Raw genomic sequence first — 17,392 nt, forward strand, 5'->3', positions numbered from 1 at the left:
TACACATTCACAGAGACCTCAATTCCTCCCGTCCTCCCCGCTCATCCCGCTGGCCTCCTCGCTGTTCCTCAAACACTTCAAGCATATTTAGACCTCAGGGACTTTGCACTTGCTTTTCCCTCCCCTGGAAAACCAGCCTCAGATATCTTGTGCTCCTCCCACCCCCGATCTCCCTGGCTCTGCTTTCCTTTTGTTTGTTTTAGACTTACAACATTCTAACAAGATATATAATTTACCTATTTTATTATTGCCTGTCCTTTGATTAGGACATGAGGTCAGGATGTTGGTCTGTTTTGTCCCCTGCTGGATCTCCAGGACCTAGGACAACACTGGTATACAGTAGGTACTCAACAAATGTCTCTTGAGTGAATGAATAAATCCACTTGACTCCTTCACCTCCTTCACCTCTCTGCTCAAAGTCACCTCCTTTTAGAGGCCTTCCCTGGCATGGATGCCTCCCCCAACCCCATCACCCTCTGTTTCTCACTCATCTTTACTTCTGTTCTCAGCACTTATCACCCCTGAGGTATCATGTTTATGTTTCTGCTTGCCCCCACCCCTTAGTTCCATGAGGGCAGGGGATTTTTCTGTCTTGATCTAGGGCCAACTTCATGTACACGTGACCTAAGCAGTCCCACTGAGCCCCATGCTTAGAAGGTTTAATGCACTGCTGTTGTGGTCTTGAAATTCTTAATAATTTTAAACAGGGGCCTTGCATTTTCATCTGGTCCTGGGCTCTGCAGAATTCTTTAGCCGGTCCTGGCTGTACCCTCAGCGCCCATAACAACTCATTGTAGATGCTCAGGGATTTGTGGAAGGAAGGAAGGAGGCCAGGGGAGAGAGGTAGAGACACACATGCCACCACTGTCTGGACACCTGTGCACATTTGCAGAAATCATCTCTGGCAGAAACCTGGGCATGGGACACAGGGCCTCAGAAACTGGCCTGAGTGCCCAGGTGGACGGGAGCCGCTAAGCCTGCCTTCCCCTCCCCTGCGCAGCAGCCAGCTGGCGAGGGGTTCCAGATGGCAGAGCGGGCACCAGGCTCAGGCTGAGAAGAGGCCTCTTCCCCCATCCAGCTTGTCAGCGTCCCTGGCCTGGCCTGACAGAGGAGCACTGGCTTCACCCAACCTCCACTGCCTTCAGAAGGACAGGGTGATGGGCAGCCAAAGAGGCATGGAAATGAGGATGAATACGCTTGTCCACAGCTTGCCCCAGATCATTCAGGCCTGAGGAGGTACAATGACTACCCAAGCTCCATGACCTGGAGCTGGGAAGGACTCTCAGCCCCTCTCCCCACGGGGCATGCGTGTGTGTGTGTGTGTGTGTGTGTGTGTGTGTGTGTGTGTGCGCGCGCGCGCGCGTGCGCGTGCACCTGGGTGAAAGTGAGACTTTGTACACAGCTGTCCACATGCAACTGGACAGGTGGAACTCTCTGGGCGTCTGAGTGTTGTGTAGTTGAGACTAGACCATACCTACAGGAGTGTGTGTATGTGACAAAGTGACACCATATCAGTCTATGTGGGCATGAGGCTGGCTGTGTCTCTGTGTGACTCTGAGTATGTGTGTGTGTGGAGGCGGGGAGGGTACATGCATGTGGGTGCAGCGGGAAGTACACTGGTTAGAAATGTGGATTCTGGGTTCAAATCTCTGCATGGCCACCCAGTAGCTATGGGGCCTCAGGCACACTATTAAGGTTCTCAGGCTCCAGCCTGTATGTGGTATGTGATTATGTTTGTCTGGATCAAAGTCTGTGTGTGTGTGTGTGTGTGTTTGAAGAGTAATGAAACTCCTCTGGGAGGTCTTCCTGGATACCCAACCCAAAGTAGACCCCTCCATTTTTCTCTCTTGTCACAAGCTATTTCTATCACCGTCCTAATCACAGTTTGTTGTTATATATTTATTCGTTAGTTTATGTTGTTTCTTCTCTGTTTTCTCTACTTAATATCAGCTCCATGGGCGTAGGGGGTTTTCTTCTGTTTGCTGTTGTGTCCTGAGCACCTAGCACACAGTAGGCATTGAGTAAATACTTGTTGAATGGATGAATGCAGGGCTGTGTCTGTGTGGTATGGGGAGAGAGATGGGCACTGGCTGGGTGTCATGGGTTCCTGGAGGGACCTGTGCTCAAGTCTGGTCTCTACTCTCTTCCATTCCCCGCTGTTCAAAACCATTCCTTCAGCCACCCTCACCTGTGTGGGAATGATGACACCCCGTCAACTCCCTTATTGCCTTTGACGACATCTTTCCCTTTTCTGGGCCTTAGAGACTCACTCGCCTCATCCGTAAAATAGGAGAGAGGATGGATTGGTTCGTGATAAGCCTCCTACCTGATCTAAAGTGCTATGAAAATAGTCTTAATCTAATCCCCTCTTTAACTCATTCAACATTTATTGAGCACCTATTGTGTACCAACCACTCTTCTAGACCTGGCCCTCCCCTCATGGAGCTGAAAGTGAACCAGGAAGGCAGATACAAACCGTAGATCTCATTTAATCTTGAACATCCTTCCCTGCAGTCACTCTCTATGCCTCGTGAAATTTTAGTCTTCACAGTCTGAAATCACCGTGGATACTTCTCTGTTTACACACTGATCTTGCTCCCTCACCAGTGTCCAGGGTCAGCAGAGCAGGGACCCAGCTGGTCTTGTTGGTTGCTGTAGCCTGACAGCCTGGTCACAGGCTGTCTGCACACAGTAGGCTCTTGGGAAATATGTGTGAAATGAGCTGTAAAATAAATGATGGCGTAATGGCAGACTCGCATGCATGACCTCCCCGAATCCTGGGTGTGTCATTACCCACTTTGCAGATGAGGAAATTGAGGCTCAGGAAGGCAAAGCCGTTTGCCCAGTCCCACAGCCGCAGCTAAGCAGTGTGTGGCTATGGGATGCAGCAGAGGAAGCTTGGGAGCCTGGAGGAGCATTCCCAGTCCCCCACCCCCACCCCACAGGTACAAGACGCCCAGCAGGGGGTGCGCTGATGGGGGGAGGGCGGTTGGGAGTCCGAGGGGCAATGCAAAGCAACTCAGGGGTCTCTGTCTCAGTCCCCCAGGCTGGAGATGCTGTGTTGTCAGGAGATTAGTAAATGCTTGGCGCTGATCGGGGAGCTTCCGGCGCCCTGTCCCCAATTCTGGGAGCTGGGGCTCCTGGGACCCTGTTTCCCTGGGGCCAGGCAGCTCCGGTCTCCGAAGCCAGGTAGAGACCCTCGCGCCTACCCGGGAATCCGGCATCCGGGGTCCTCCCTACATACCCTCAGCCTGGAGGCCGGCCTGAAGCCCTCAAAGGGCGTACAGGGAGCCCCTGACTTTCTTGGGGGGCGAGGGAAGCCCCCCCCGTCCAGACCCCCTCCCTCCCGGCGCCTGGTCCCCCTCGCCACCGCAGCTTGTGGTCCAAAGCTTACCTTGCAGGGGGGCTGGGCAGGGGATGCCCCGCCCTCTCCGGCCTGAGGGGCGGTAGGGGACGGGGGTGTCCAGACCGTTTGTTGCTGGTGCGTGTGTGTGTGTGTGTGTGTGTGTGTGCGCGCGAGAGAGAGGAGAGAGAGAGAGAGAGAGAGAGAGAGAGATTGTGAGACCCGCCGAGGTGTGGGTCCTTGCGCGCGCGTGCCCGGGACTTGACTGCCGCTGTGATGCTGGACTGCCGGGGCTGGAGGGGGAGGAGGAGGAGAGGGGGACTCCCCCGCCCCCGCCCGCCTACTCGCGGGTTTGAATGGAGCGCGAGGGGGAGGGGCGGCAGCAGGCGGGAGCTTTTGTCCGAATGGCCCCTCCCCTTCCGTGGGCAGGGGAATCCCCCACACCCGCACCCTTTTAGAGACCTTTACTCCAGTCGCTCCACCCCCTCCCTCCAACGCCCGCTCTGGGGGAGTTTGGAAGAGGCTCCCTTCACCAGGAGCCTCCCGGTTGAAGCTCCTGCAGTCCACCCTGTCCCCCCAGCGCCCTTTAATCTGAGATAATCCTTGCCCTAGGCTGCAACGAAGCCTTTTATCCCGGTGTCACAGCGTGGATAGGGATGTATGAAAATGTGTGGCTGGGGTCGCCCAAGCTCAGTGTAATGGAGTCCTTAGCGCCCGGGACGAGGAAGGGGGCGGGCGCTGCGAGCAGTCCTAGAGTACTTCAACGGGTCAAGACCCCCCGCCGTGCTCACTGCCAAGATCCACCCCCACCCCCACCCCCACCCGGCGCGAGGCCAAGAGCACGGGCCGCTAGTTAGACACTAGCGACACCCAGCGGCTGCACGGGGGGATGCAGTGGACAGGCTCCCGAGGCCAGTTAGTGTGGTCCGGGTGATTCCAGAGGGGGCGTGTATGCGCGAATCACCGCTAAAGAGGCAGAAGATACGGACGCGAGGGGTAGGCTGTGATCCGAGCCGGGGAAACACCAGCCATTAAGGCAGGGCTACATCGCGCCCACCTCCGACTCCTCAAGGGCAGGGCCATATCCTTCCTTTACTTAGACCCTCCCAGGGCAGGGCCCTGTACCCCTCGGACTGGGAATGTCCGTTCCTATCAGGCACAAAGTTAAGTTCCTCTTCACAAGGGACGGGAGCGAGGTCTTCTCGCCGAGGCCCGGCCCCAGCAGTGGGCTCGGTCTGACGTCACTCTGGTGTGGCTAAGGGGACAATCCTCTCCCTCAGTCTCGCCAACTGCCCCCCTCACGGACGCCGTAAACGCCCACCGTGGGGCACCGGAAGAGAAGGGGAGCTCAAGGTTGGAGAAGCCACCCGTATACCCCTAGGAGGTGCCTAGCGGAGGCCCCAAGCCCGATGGGGTGAGGTCTCGGCGAAGACTTCGGGGAGCCGGAACACGTGCGCAGGGGTCTTTAAGACCTCGGTCGCCAGTGCCGCTGCCGCGGTTACTAGGGATGTGACGTCACGCGCGGGCGGGGGCGCCCGCGTCCGGGCGGAAACGGAAGGGGCGGGGCTCTGCGGGCAGAGTCTGTGTGGTGCTACCGCCGTAGCCGCCGCTGCTGCCGCCGCTGCTGCTGCTGCTGCCAGAGCCGGAGCGGGCTGGGCCGCGGAGGCAAGATGGTGGACTACAGCGTGTGGGACCACATCGAGGTGTCTGACGATGAAGACGAGACGCACCCCAACATCGACACAGCCAGCCTCTTCCGCTGGCGGCACCAGGTAGAGCGCGCGCGCCCAGCGCCTTCCCCCACTCTCGGGACTCCGCTTCAGAGTTCTGACTCCTGATACTGCTGGGGACCCAGCCATTGACACCTGGGTTTCCCACCCTACAGTCTGGACTTTCAGAATCGCCCGGGGTTCCTTGATTCAACTCCGGGGCAACAGAATTGCCGAGACCCTTGAGTTCCTTGCCCGCGATCCTGGGCCCTCCCCCCTCCCCCCTCCCCTTCCAATTTCTTCTTGGAACTCCCAGTTGACCCCTAGGGCACCTTCTTCACAGTTTAGACTACCAAGACAAGCTTTGGACGTGCCCCCCCAATCCATTTGGGACCTTCCACTTACACCCAGAATTCTACCTCAGAATCTGCACCCTGAACCTTTCGAGTACCCACTAATGATCTTGGATGTCCCATTGGCCCGTCCAACCCCCAGAGTTCCCAATACTTTAAGTCTAGTCTGTGACCTGCCTTTCGGAATCTTGACGGTGATTCACATTTAGATCTAGAGGTTCTGCTCCTCTCAATAGAGCAAGGAGTTCTGTCCTCCCCCGAGATTTCTGTTCCTGGCCTGGGACTCCAGCCCACACCCAGGACCCCTTCCCTAGAACGTAGACCGGTGCCCCACCAGGACCCTCAGTCCCATCTAGGACTGGAATTTTGAAACCTGGTTCCCCTTCAGACTGAACCACCAGCTCCGCCCTGATGGAGCATCCAATTCCGGCTGCTCTCCTTCAGCCTCATGCACTGTAGACCCAATTTCCTATTGCATCAGGAAACCCTACCCACGTGGCGTCCTGCCCAGCCAGAGCCCCTGCCCCTACTTGGTACTGCAGGCCCAGTCACCGCCCACCCCCGAGACAGGCTTCCTGTAGGAACCTCCGCCAGCATTGGAATGCCTCATTCAAACCCAAGTCCAGGACCTAAACCCACCCCAGCTTCCTTCTGACCCCAGTTTGGTCTGCTGTTCTCAGACACCCACACTGACCCTGCTTTTACCAGGAACCCTCCCAGTCTAATTCCAAATTCCCTGCCCCTTCTTTTACTTATTTTCCCCCAAATCCAGACCCCAGAATCCCAAGTCTGTGTGTTCTCTCACCCCTCTCCCTGACCAGCAGTGCTCTCAGGCCAACAGAATGGCTCTCATGAGACCTAATGTTCTAATCTGCTCCACCAAATCAGAGCTCCTGCACCCACATTCCTATGCTTGTTACACTCTCAGACTGAGGGCATATGTCTCTCAGAATCTTCTAGTTAGGAATTCCTCACCCCACCTTCCCATATATCAGCTCCCAGTCGTTTATCTAGAAGCTTCTAGAAGGGCCCTTCCCCATCCTGCCAAGACCCAGCATTAGTCCCTACATCTGGTTTCCAGTCCCAGTTCCAACCCATTCCTTAAAGCAGCAGCCTCCTGGGTAGTGTCTGCCGGGTGGGCCCCTGGAGTGTAAGGAGAAAGTTCTAGCACTTCTCTTTCTTGACACGTGTAACATTTTATTATGAAATATTGAAGATCTCTGCAAGCTCTCAAGGCAATTCTTGGGAACACCTATTTCTGTAACATAGTTAATCTATATCACCGTGGGGAGGACGGTTTGGTCCTGCTGAGTTGGGAGGCTGATGTCCCCTCTCCTGCAGCATCCTCCTCCCACCACACCCTTCTCCCTCTTGGCACAAAACCTTTTCCTGGCCTGCCACTGGGAGCCCCAGTGCTGGAGTGGAGGCAGGGAGCCTGGTGTCTCCAGCACCCGGTTCAGCGGCCACCAAGCCTGGGTTCTCATCCCAGCCCTGCCACAGGGCCGTTGCTGCTTTAGGGGGAGCGAGACCCCGCCTCCATGAGACCATCGTAAGGATGACATGAAATGAGATCTGAAAAGAACTTGGCTCAGGGCCCGGGAGGGAGTAAGCAGGACCAGAGGGGAAAGGGGGATTAGAGAAAAGGTAGCCTGGTGTGCTTCTGAGCACAGGCCTGCCCACCCAGGTTCAGATGCTGGCTCCTGCTGAATCACTGACCTGCTGCATTGCCCCCAGTGAGTGTTGATCTCTCTGTGCCTCAATTTCTCCAGCTGGGGATCTTATCAGTATCTACCTCATAGGGTTGTTGTGAGGGTTGCCTTATGTATTTAATGTGTGTAATGCTCTCAGGACAGCACCTGGCATGTAATAAACTGTGTAGAAACTTTAGCCACTATCATTATTATTACTCATGTAATTCACGCTCATGGTAAAAAAATAATCCAAAGGTTCCAGAAGGGGACCAGCGAGTCTTCCTGGCTCCAGCTCCAGCTCCCTGGCTCCCTTGCCCAGAAACAGCCACCAGTACTAGTTTCTTGTGGCTCCTCCCAGTGAGCTGTGTGGTGTCCAGGTTCTGTGAGCCTTGGGTCCCCTGTCTGTAAGGAGGGCAGTGATACCTGTGGCCCCTTCTCGCTGCCAAGGCTTCTGCCCTTCCCAGCCTGCTACAGCCCCTCCCGGAGGCGTAAAGCTCAGGCCGGGCAGGCTGCCACCCCCAGCAGCTCCAGGAGGCCTTTATTTAGCTTTGGCCTCCCTGGCGGCTGCTCAGAGGATGCCGGGAAGATTTTGATGGCCGTCCAGCAGAAACCAGCAGTGTGGTAGATTCCTGCTGCCACCCAAGGCCAGCTATAATGCCATAAGGCAGCAGGAAGGCTCCAGGTGACACAGTCCCATCGTGGAAAAAGAGGGGTGGCAGAGGCCACAATGTGTCCTCCGCAAGGCGAGGGCCTCATCCGAGTGGGAAAAGTGAGGCTCAGGGTTGGCCATGTCGGTCCTGTGGGGCATTAGAGAAGGATTCAGGTCTCCCGCTTCTCACCCACCGTCTTCCTGGCCCTGTGCTAGGGCCTCTAATAAAGCACAGAAGCAAGTTAGCGGACCATTCTGGTGGCCGTGGCCGTGGCCGTGGCCATGACGGCGGTGATGACAGTTGAGGACACGTATACTGAATGCTGTGTTGCAGGCAGTTTCCTGGGAGTAACTCATTTAGTCCTCAAAACAACCCCGTGAGACCCCATTTCATAGAGGGGGACACCAAGGCAGGGAGAGATATGAGACTTGGCCAAGGTCACATCACCAGTAAGTGGTGGAGCTGGGCTGCTCTGATGATACAGTAACAACTGCTCCTAGTTACCAGTTATAAGCATTTACTGGATATCGAGCTAAGCACTTGAAGTACATTTTCTTGTTTGAGCCCCAGTACAGTCCCCAGAGAGAGACAGATTGTCCCCTTGGACAGACAGTAATGACAGTAGCCAACGTGGGAATGGTGCTGACTGAGCCCCCAGCACGGCTCTGGACTGTCTACTTTTATAACCTTTTTTGCTTTTCCCAGTGCAACCTTGGCACTATTGTCTGCATCTGACAGATGAGGAAACTGAAGTTAGGGGATTGGCCCAGGGACACCCGGCCATTACATGGTGGCTGTGAGATATGACCCCAGGTCTGGTGCCCCAAGGCCTTCCACTAGCATCTCATCACGTCATCTGATGATCACAGAGGGGCCTTTGGGGCTCAGTGACTCTGGGGGTCGGGCACTTGGGGAAGGCTTTGTCGAAGCTGAGACTTGGGGACAAAGCAGATGGAGTAAGGGGAAGAGAGTTCCAGGTGGGAGGAACAGCATGTGCAGAGGCTAAGAGTCAGGAGAGAGCTGGTCCATTCAGGGCTAGCATCAACCACAGGGGCCGGCATCGGCCTGCGACCCAGCCCCCCAAGGAGCCTTGGCCATCTGGCCAGCGTGGGGCAGGGGTCTGGGGTCCCCTCTGAACCCAGACACTCCAGTCTGAGGTAGCAGGGAGGGCTGTGGTCAGACAGGTACATTTCAAAGACTCCTGTGGCAGGTTCCGAGCCTGGATTGGGGCGACAGCAATGGAAGATGGTGACACCTCTCAGGGTTCAGTCATTGGTCTGGGTTGAGCAGGCACTGCTGGGAGCCAAGCAGGGTTGGAGAGTGACAGGGCCCAGTGATCTGATAGGGGTCGGGATGGGGGACTGAGGAGATGGGGTGCAGTGGAAGAGGAGGTCTGAGGAGTGGCGTCTAGGGTAGGGGGGGACAGGAGGCTGGTGGGCACTAGGCTGGGCTCAGGAGGGCCTGCTGGCCTGGAGACAGAGCTGAGCGGGCCTCTGCAGATCCAGGTGCAGCACCCGGGGTGGAGCAAATTGGAGAAACAACTGGAAATGAAAAGTGTCAGGGGAGTTTCCTGGTAGCCTAGTGGTTAGGATTCTAGGCCTTCACTGCTGTGCCCCGGGTTCAATCCCTGGTCGGGGAACTGTGATCCCACGAGCCACGCAGCGTGGCCAAAAAAAAAAAAAAATAGTGTCAGGATTTGGTGGCAGAGAGGGAGGGACAGGGCTCACAACAGGCCTCAGCTTGGGACAGGAGGCAGGGGCAGGCTCTTTGCTGAGGGAGGACACAGCAGAAAAACAGGTCTGGGGGGCTCCGGTGGGGAGTTCAGTTTGGGGCACAGAATTGGAGGTGCCTGTGGGACACCCAAGCAGCGGTGGCTTGAGGGGCGTGGTGGGCGCAGGAGGGTGCCTGAGTGTTACTGAGGGTGGCTCCAGGGAGGAGGGGGAACCTGAGACCCTGGGGAGGGGTGAGGCCTCTATCCAGCATCTTATTACTTTATTACATCCAACAAGGCTTTCCTGAGTCCGTACTGTGTGTCAGGCCCAGCTCTGGAGGCACAACACCTTTGTGGAGCCAGTATCCTTGGAGGAGGACAGTGCCCGAAACATGATAAATAATTGTCACAGGCTGTTGTCAGGTGACAAGTGCTGAGGAGGAAGGTCAAGCAGAGCAGGGTAGGGGGAGGTTGAGACCTTCAGCTGGGTGGTCAAGGAAGGCCTCATCTGTAAGGGACTTTTTTTTTTTTTTTTTTGCCGCACTGCGCAGCTTGTGGGATCTTAGTTCCCCAACCAGGGATTGAACCCGGGCCCTCGGCAGTGAAAGCACGAAGTCTTAACTACTGGACCACCAGGGAATTCCCTGTAAGGGACATTTGAAGATGATAAGGGGGACTTCCCTGGTGGCCCAGTGGTTAAGACTCTACACTCCCAATGCAGCGGGCACAGGTTCAACCCCTGATCAGGGAACCGCAATCTCGCATGCTGCAGGGCGCGGCCAACGAATACATAAATAATATATATATTTTTAAAAAGAAGATGTTAAGGATGCCGGGGTGGGGGGTATCTGGGGAGAGAACATTCCAGGCCAAGGGAACAGCCAGTGCAAAGGCCCTGAGGTTTGAAGTGGGTTCGAGAAAAGGTGAGGCAGCCAGTGTGGCTGGAGGGAGGGGGTGAGCAGGAAGAGGTGAGGCCATGGAGGGCACGGGACAGATTGCGCACAGCCCTGCGGGTCACAGGGAGGACTTAGGTTTTTGCTCCAAGTGAGGTGGCAGCCGTAGAGGGTTCTGAGCAGAAGAGGGACCTGCCCTGGCTCAGGTGCACCTGTAGGAGCGAGAGCGGGAGCTGGGAGTCCAGCACGCGGAGGTTGGTGCTGACATTCTCCGGGGTCATTCCAGGTGCAGCTGTTGGGGTCCTGGGCCTGGGGCTGGGGTCAAGGGACAAGCCGTTCCGCAGAGTGATGGGCCGTGCCTGTCCCACAGGCCCGGGTGGAGCGCATGGAGCAGTTCCAGAAAGAAAAGGAGGAGCTGGACAGGGGCTGTCGCGAGTGCAAGCGCAAGGTGGCCGAGTGCCAGCGGAAGCTGAAGGATCTGGAGGTGGCCGAGGGCGAGGGCAGCAGGGCCGAGCTGGAGCGGCTGCAGGCCGAGGCACAGCAGCTGCGCAAGGAGGAGCGGAGCTGGGAGCAGAAGCTGGAGGAGATGCGCAAGAAGGAGAAGAGCATGCCCTGGAACGTGGACACGCTCAGCAAGGACGGCTTCAGCAAGGTGTGCGAGGGCCGGGCGCACTCGGCAGACGGTGGCAGGTGTGGCCGAGGGGACTGCTCAGGTCCAGGGACGGGTGGATGGAGGTGGCGGGTGAGGGGATCATGTGTGGGGGCCCAGGCAGGTGCGGCACCCCACCGGTACCCCCCCTCTGATCTGCCCGAAGGCCCTAGTCCGAGGCCACACCTGCCACGCCCACGCTCCCGCCACGCTGATGTTCATGGCGCCGTCACCACCTCCACCCTGGATGGGATGGGCGCTGCGGCCGCGGCCCACCCGGCCACGCTTGAGGCGCCGCACAGCCTCGCCCCAGCCCACTCCCCTTCTCACCCCACCACAGAGCATGGTCAATACCAAGCCTGAGCGGGCGGAGGAGGAGTCGGAGGAGGTGAGGGAACAGAAACACAAAACCTTCGTGGAGAAGTATGAGAAACAGATCAAGCACTTCGGTAAGTTGGGCCCAGGTGGGGGCCCGGTGGGCGGTGCACGTGACAAGGGGCTAGCCTCTGCCTCCAGGGCCCTTCCAACACCTTGCCAACACCTTCCCGCAGGCATGCTCCGCCGCTGGGATGACAGCCAGAAGTACCTGTCGGACAACGTCCACCTGGTGTGTGAGGAGACCGCCAACTACCTGGTCATCTGGTGCATTGACCTAGAGGTGGAGGAGGTATGTGGAGCCTGCCCTCGGGGCTGGGGAAATTTCGGCTGTGCCCTGGGTCCGCCACTTGGTGACGCCGTGCTTGTTTTCCCCTGGCAGAAATGTGCGCTGATGGAGCAGGTGGCCCACCAGACCATCGTCATGCAGTTCATCCTGGAGCTGGCCAAGAGCCTGAAGGTGGACCCCCGTGCCTGCTTCCGGCAGTTCTTCACCAAGATCAAGGTAGGGAGGGGCCGGAGTGGCCAGGGCAGAGTGGAGGGTGGTCCTCCTCAGGGAACCAGCCTGCGGTCCACTGGGGGAGACAGACATGGGTTTACTTGGACTCAAGCCCCTGTGATCAGTCCTCTCCTCAGTCAGGAGAGGGCTGGGCCACGGAGGAGCTGACGAGTGGTCGGCTCCTGGGCAGATTTGGAAAGCCGAGCTGGCACGATGTGCTGAAAGTCCTAAGCTGGGGTGAGGGCCAGAGTCAAGGATGCCTGTGGGTTTCTTACCTGAGCACCTGAAGAGTAAAGCTATCCCTGCTGAGCTGGGGGAGCTGCAGGACAGACTAAGGGGTGTGACCGGGAGCTCCGGGGTGGCTGTGTTGCATTTGAGATGCCCGCTAAACTCCACAGGAGGACCCGGAGGAGGTGGGTGTCACGAGTCTGAGGTTCAGGGGCTTGTGCGGGCAGGGGGTCGTGAGCACAGAGGTGTAAAGTCGAGCTCAGAGGAGGTAGAGGAGAGCCCTGAGGCCCAGGGTGCCTGTCAGTCAGTTCAGGAGCAGATGCAGGGAGCCCTGGGGCGTCTCTGAGGACCTGCAGTGGGGCGGTCTTGGCTCCCCCAGTTCAATCCTGTGCACGCCCCTGCCCCCCGCAGACTGCTGACCGTCAGTACATGGAGGGCTTCAACGACGAGCTGGAGGCCTTCAAAGACCGCGTGCGGGGCCGGGCCAAGCTGCGCATCGAGAAGGCCATGAAGGAGTACGAGGAGGAGGAGCGCAGGAAGCGGCTTGGCCCCGGCGGTCTGGACCCCGTCGAGGTCTACGAGTCCCTCCCTGAGGTGCGGCTCCCTGGGCCCTGGCGGGCAGCAGGCAGGCAGCCAGTGGGGTCCCCAGGCTCCCTGGGACCCAGGCCCTGACCCCACCCCTCTGCACCCACAGGAACTCCAGAAATGCTTTGACGTGAAGGATGTGCAGATGCTCCAAGATGCCATCAGCAAGATGGACCCCACCGTGAGTAACTGCGCCCAAGCCCACCTGGGCGAGCGATGTGTCTCCCCCGCCCCCTCCAGCTCTGCTGCCCACATCATTGGTAGAAGTGTCCCTCCTGGGCTTCTCAAAGGAACAAGGGACGTTTTGTCACCATGTGGCCAGCACACGAGGCAGCCAGGCTTTGTGCCACCTGCCCACTTACATTTATTGAGCACCTACTGTGTGCCCGGCATCCAGATTGAGTGTCCCTGTCCCTGCGGGCTGTTGATGAGCACACCAGCTGACCCCACCTTTGCCAGCAGCTCAGAGTGGCCCAAGGAGGGGGTCCCTTTCCAGCCTCAGTTACCTCATCAAACCACTTTCTCTCGATATTAACTCACGAAATCCATGGGGAGGGCTGAGCACGTAGTAGGTGCTGGTAAAAACAGCAGCTGTTTCGAGCAGTCACCGCGCTGGTAGATAAATACTTTGAGTCTTGATAGACCTCGGTTTGACCCCATTCCTGCTGCCTGTCTCACCCCGTTGGCCACACTGCTTTCCTCATCTGTAAAAAGTCTAGTCGCAAGACCTGGCCCAGGGTTTCTAGATGCTTCTGTGGGAATGAACATCTAGACCAAGGGTCTTCCGCCTATGGCTTGCAGGCTCATTGCCTGTCTCTACATAAAACTTGATTGGAATGCAGCAGCCAGGCTGGTTTATTTTCATCTTGTCTGTGGCTGGTTTTGTGCTACAACCATAAAGTTGAGGCATGATGGGTTGAGAGGTTTTGACAGAGACCATAGGGCCCGCAAGCCAACGATATTTACTGTCTGGCCCTTTACAAAAAAGTTTGCTCACCCTTGTTCTAGACTACACTGTTTAAACTTGCATTAAAGTTAAGTGAGCTTTAAAGTTCCCCTGCACCAGCCACATTTGAAGTACTCGGTAGCCACACGTGGCTGGTGGCTACCATATTGTACGGCACAGATTACAGGCCATTTCCATCATTGCGCGCAGTTCTTTGGTAAAGCTGTAATCTAGAAAGAGCAGGAAGCAGGCTCGAGGATGTGCGGGGGACAGGCGGGCCACCAGAAGATGGCAGCCCAGCCTCACCAACCCACCCTTCTCCCTGCAGGACGCGAAGTACCACATGCAGCGCTGCATCGACTCCGGCCTCTGGGTCCCCAACTCCAAGTCCAGTGAGGCCAAAGAAGAGGAGGAGGCGGGTCCCGGGGACCCCTTGCTGGAAGCCTCCAGTCGGGGCGACGAGAAAGACGTCAGCGCATAACCCACCTCAGCTGCTGCCCGACTGCCTGCAGGCCCCTGTGCGCCCCTTTTCAGAAAACAAAAATAGACACCATCTCCCCAGCTCCTGGCTTCCTCCACTTTGGCTGCTCCCACACCTAGCCCGGAGGGGCCTGCCCACCCCCCTCCACTGACCCCACTCCCTGAGCGCTCATCCAAGTCTGCTTTGAGTCAAGGGGCTTCACTGCCTGCAGCTCCCCCACTTCAGCATTATGCCAAAGGCTTGGGGGTCCAGGGAGGGGTAGAGGTTGCCAGGCTGGTCCACAGGGTATGGGTGGGGTCCCCAGCTGAGGGCCCTGCCCCAGTCACTGTGGGCTCCGTTTTCACTGTTCATCTGCTGTTGAGTCTCCTACATAGTAAACAGCAATTATCTTCCAATAAAGGATTTCAGATGCTCCGCGAGACCTCAGGAGGGCTGGCACAGCTCTTCTCTTGCAGGGTGGGAGGGAACCCTGGTCAGTGTTGGCGGCTGGGCTTGTGATGCCCCCAGCTTTGCCCTGCAGCAAATGGGCAATGTCGTCCGTCCTCACTCCAGGCTCTCCAGGAATGTGTCGTTCCGCCGCCTGGAACACTTCCTCAGGACACCTTTGTGTCAAGGGTTCTCACTCCCCCCCCCCCCCCCCCGTAAGTCTTGGGATTATCTCATCCCTCTGAGCCACCCCCCAGCGTCCGTTCAGGAGCATCAACTTGCACCGTGTCTCACCTTCCACGTGGCCAGCTCTGCCTCCAAAACAAATCTTGAGTCTGTCCACTGCCCTTCGTCCTCCACCCTGGTTCAGGTCCCTGTCACCTCTGGCCTGCATGCCCACTCCAGCCTCTTCCCTGTCTTCCTTGCCCTCACTGGACCCCAGCAGGCAGCCGCCAGTGGGCACCTGTGAACACCTGAGTCAGGGCACATCCCTCAGAGCAGAAGCCTAAGACCTCCCTGCAGTTCGCCAGGCCCTACACCATCTGCCTGGTCACCTCCCTGCCCTCGTCTCATGTCCTCCCCTTCTCATCAACTCCCTCCTTGCTGATCCTTAAGCACTTTCAAGTTTTTCTTATCAGTGTGACCTTGGGCACTTTCCTCAGCCTCAGTGTCCCCCTCTGTACAATGAGAGTCATGTTCATGCTCTCCTCCCAGGGTTGCGATGAGGTGTAGGTGAGATAATGTACAGGCAAGCATGGCACCTGGTACCCAGGTGCTCAAAATCTGGGCCTTGGCACATGCCCGTCCCTCTGCTTGAACACCCTTCCCTTGAAAAAGTAATCTTTTGAAAGCAGTCTTCCTTTAAAAGGTAATGGAATATTCGGGCCACAGGAAAGGCTTAAAGAATACTATAATAAACAAGGACACATCAACTTTTAAGACATGAAATACCAAGGGTCGTGAAGTCCACTGCCCACCTCTTCTGGGGGACACCACCCCCTGGCAGCTGCTTCTCACTGCAATCAGAGCTCTGCCACCTCCTCCCGGAGGTCCTCCTTGACCCGCCTTTTGAGTCACGCATCACGTCTGGCCTCGCAGCTTCTTCACCTGCCTGGTTTTGCTGATGTGTGTATTGCTGTCTCCTTTATGCTGTGAGCACCACCACGGCACAAACTGAGTCTTGGTCCTAAAATATTCCCAGCGCCCCGAAGGGGTCCTGGCCCTCAGTAAATGCCTTTGTGTCCAAGCTGATCACCACCAGGGGTCAACAGTGAGCTGCAAACCTGAGTGGCATTGCCTAATGCTTTTCATATAGATGAGAATGGCTGGTGGGGGGGGGGTATGGGGGGCCCTCCTAAGGCCCTGGATAAACCCCACCCATCCAGGATCCACTCAGGATCGTCAACTTGTTAATACTTTACTGTAAAACTTTCAAAGATAGAATCCATATTCCTGATATTTTGTTTGACCTCAGGCTTCAGTAGAATTCAGCGCTGTTACTGATTTTTTTTTAAAAATTATTTATTTTTGGCTGCATTGGGTCTTCGTTGCTGTGCCCGGGCTTTCTCTAGTTGCAGCGAGCGGGGGCTACTCTTCGTTGCAGTGCGTGGGCTTCTCATTGCGTTGGCTTTTCTTGTGGAGCACGGGCTCTAGGTGCATGGACTTCTGTAGTTGTGGCGTGCAGGCTTAGTAGTTGTGGCGCACGGGCTTAGTTGTTCCGCGGCATGTGGGATCTTCCCGGACGAGGGCTCGAACCCGTGTTCTCTGCATTGGGAGGCGGATTCTTAACCACTGAGGCACCAGGGAAGCCCTGTTACTGATTTTTGACTTAAAATTTCAATGTTTTGTTCATCATGTTTTTTTTCACATTAATGGTGTTTTTGGAAAATATTACATTAAAATATTTATCTCGATTACTGAGTTGGCGCCCTCTTTGCTTTCATGCCTCGCCTGCCTCACCCTAACACCGGCTAGGATTTAAAACACCAGCTATTAAGAGAGACACATAGAGTAGGTTCTCTCTCTACTCACCCACCACCCACGCTGTTCCCTGCCCCCAGCCATGGGAGCCCACCGTATACGGTGTCTCGTGACTCCTTCCAGGGTTTCTTTTTGTAAGTTCAAATGTAATCTTACCCCTTCCGTTCCTTTTTCACACAGAGCTAACACACTGCAGTCAGTGACGCGCGTCTTTGCTGTTTCTCACTGAACCTTGTGGCCCTGCAGATTTTTCCTTATCAGTTCATCAGCACTTCCTCATTCTTTCTACTCTGGTAGAAAGCTCCAGTATGTGCACATCTCAGCATTTATTTCACCAGCGTTTTTAACACTTGCAAGTTTTTCCGTCTCTAATTTTACAAGTAATGCAGCGAAACACCTTTGCGCACCATTTTCCACGAAGACAGGCATCCCACCTGTAGAGTAAGCTCCCAGAAGCATGATTGGCTGGGTCTTAGCGGCAAACAGAATTCCACTCCAAAGGGTTTCACTGAACAAAATGTAATGATGTGAGTGGGACAGGAGAACCAACAGATGTGTGTTGAGTGGATTCATTTTCTGTGGCTGCTGTAACACATCACCGCAAACTTAGTGGCTTCAACACAAATGCATTACCTTACCCTTCCGCCGGTCAGAAGTCTAACATGGGTCTCGCTGCGCTAAAATCAAGGCATTGGCAGGGCCGTGATCCTTCTGGAGGCTCTGGGTAAGATCCATTTCCTTGCTGTTTCCAGCTTCTAGGGGCTGCCTGTGCGCCTTGGCGCATGGCCCCCTTCCTCCATCTTCAAAGATGGCAAAGATGAATCAAGTTCTGTCACATCACTCTGACCTCTTTTTCTGCCTCCCCATTCCACT

General features: G+C 56.3%; 2 protein-coding genes across 2 annotated transcripts in view; one reads left to right on the forward strand and one right to left on the reverse strand.

Moving 5' to 3' along the window:
- The window catches only part of PDE4A (phosphodiesterase 4A), a gene marked incomplete at its 5' end in the record, with an annotated part of 47,481 nt that extends 44,000 nt beyond the window's left edge, over positions 1–3,481 (reverse strand). The window contains 2 exons of the mRNA XM_079915537.1: positions 2,477–2,722; positions 3,395–3,481. The remainder of the gene's footprint in view (positions 1–2,476; positions 2,723–3,394) is intronic.
- A 1,422-nt stretch (positions 3,482–4,903) lies between these two features.
- On the forward strand, positions 4,904–16,406 carry CDC37 (cell division cycle 37, HSP90 cochaperone). The gene is made up of 8 exons (XM_079915601.1): positions 4,904–5,115; positions 10,721–11,002; positions 11,340–11,448; positions 11,551–11,666; positions 11,757–11,879; positions 12,513–12,695; positions 12,796–12,867; positions 13,961–16,406. Exons 1-8 carry the CDS (start codon positions 5,014–5,016, stop codon positions 14,111–14,113), a joined length of 1,140 nt encoding a protein of 379 aa, XP_079771727.1. The 5' UTR covers positions 4,904–5,013; the 3' UTR covers positions 14,114–16,406.
- The last annotated feature ends 986 nt before the right edge of the window (positions 16,407–17,392 follow it).

This window comes from Stenella coeruleoalba, assembly GCF_951394435.1.
Source record: "Stenella coeruleoalba genome assembly, chromosome: 3".
Lineage (NCBI taxonomy): Eukaryota > Metazoa > Chordata > Mammalia > Artiodactyla > Delphinidae > Stenella > Stenella coeruleoalba.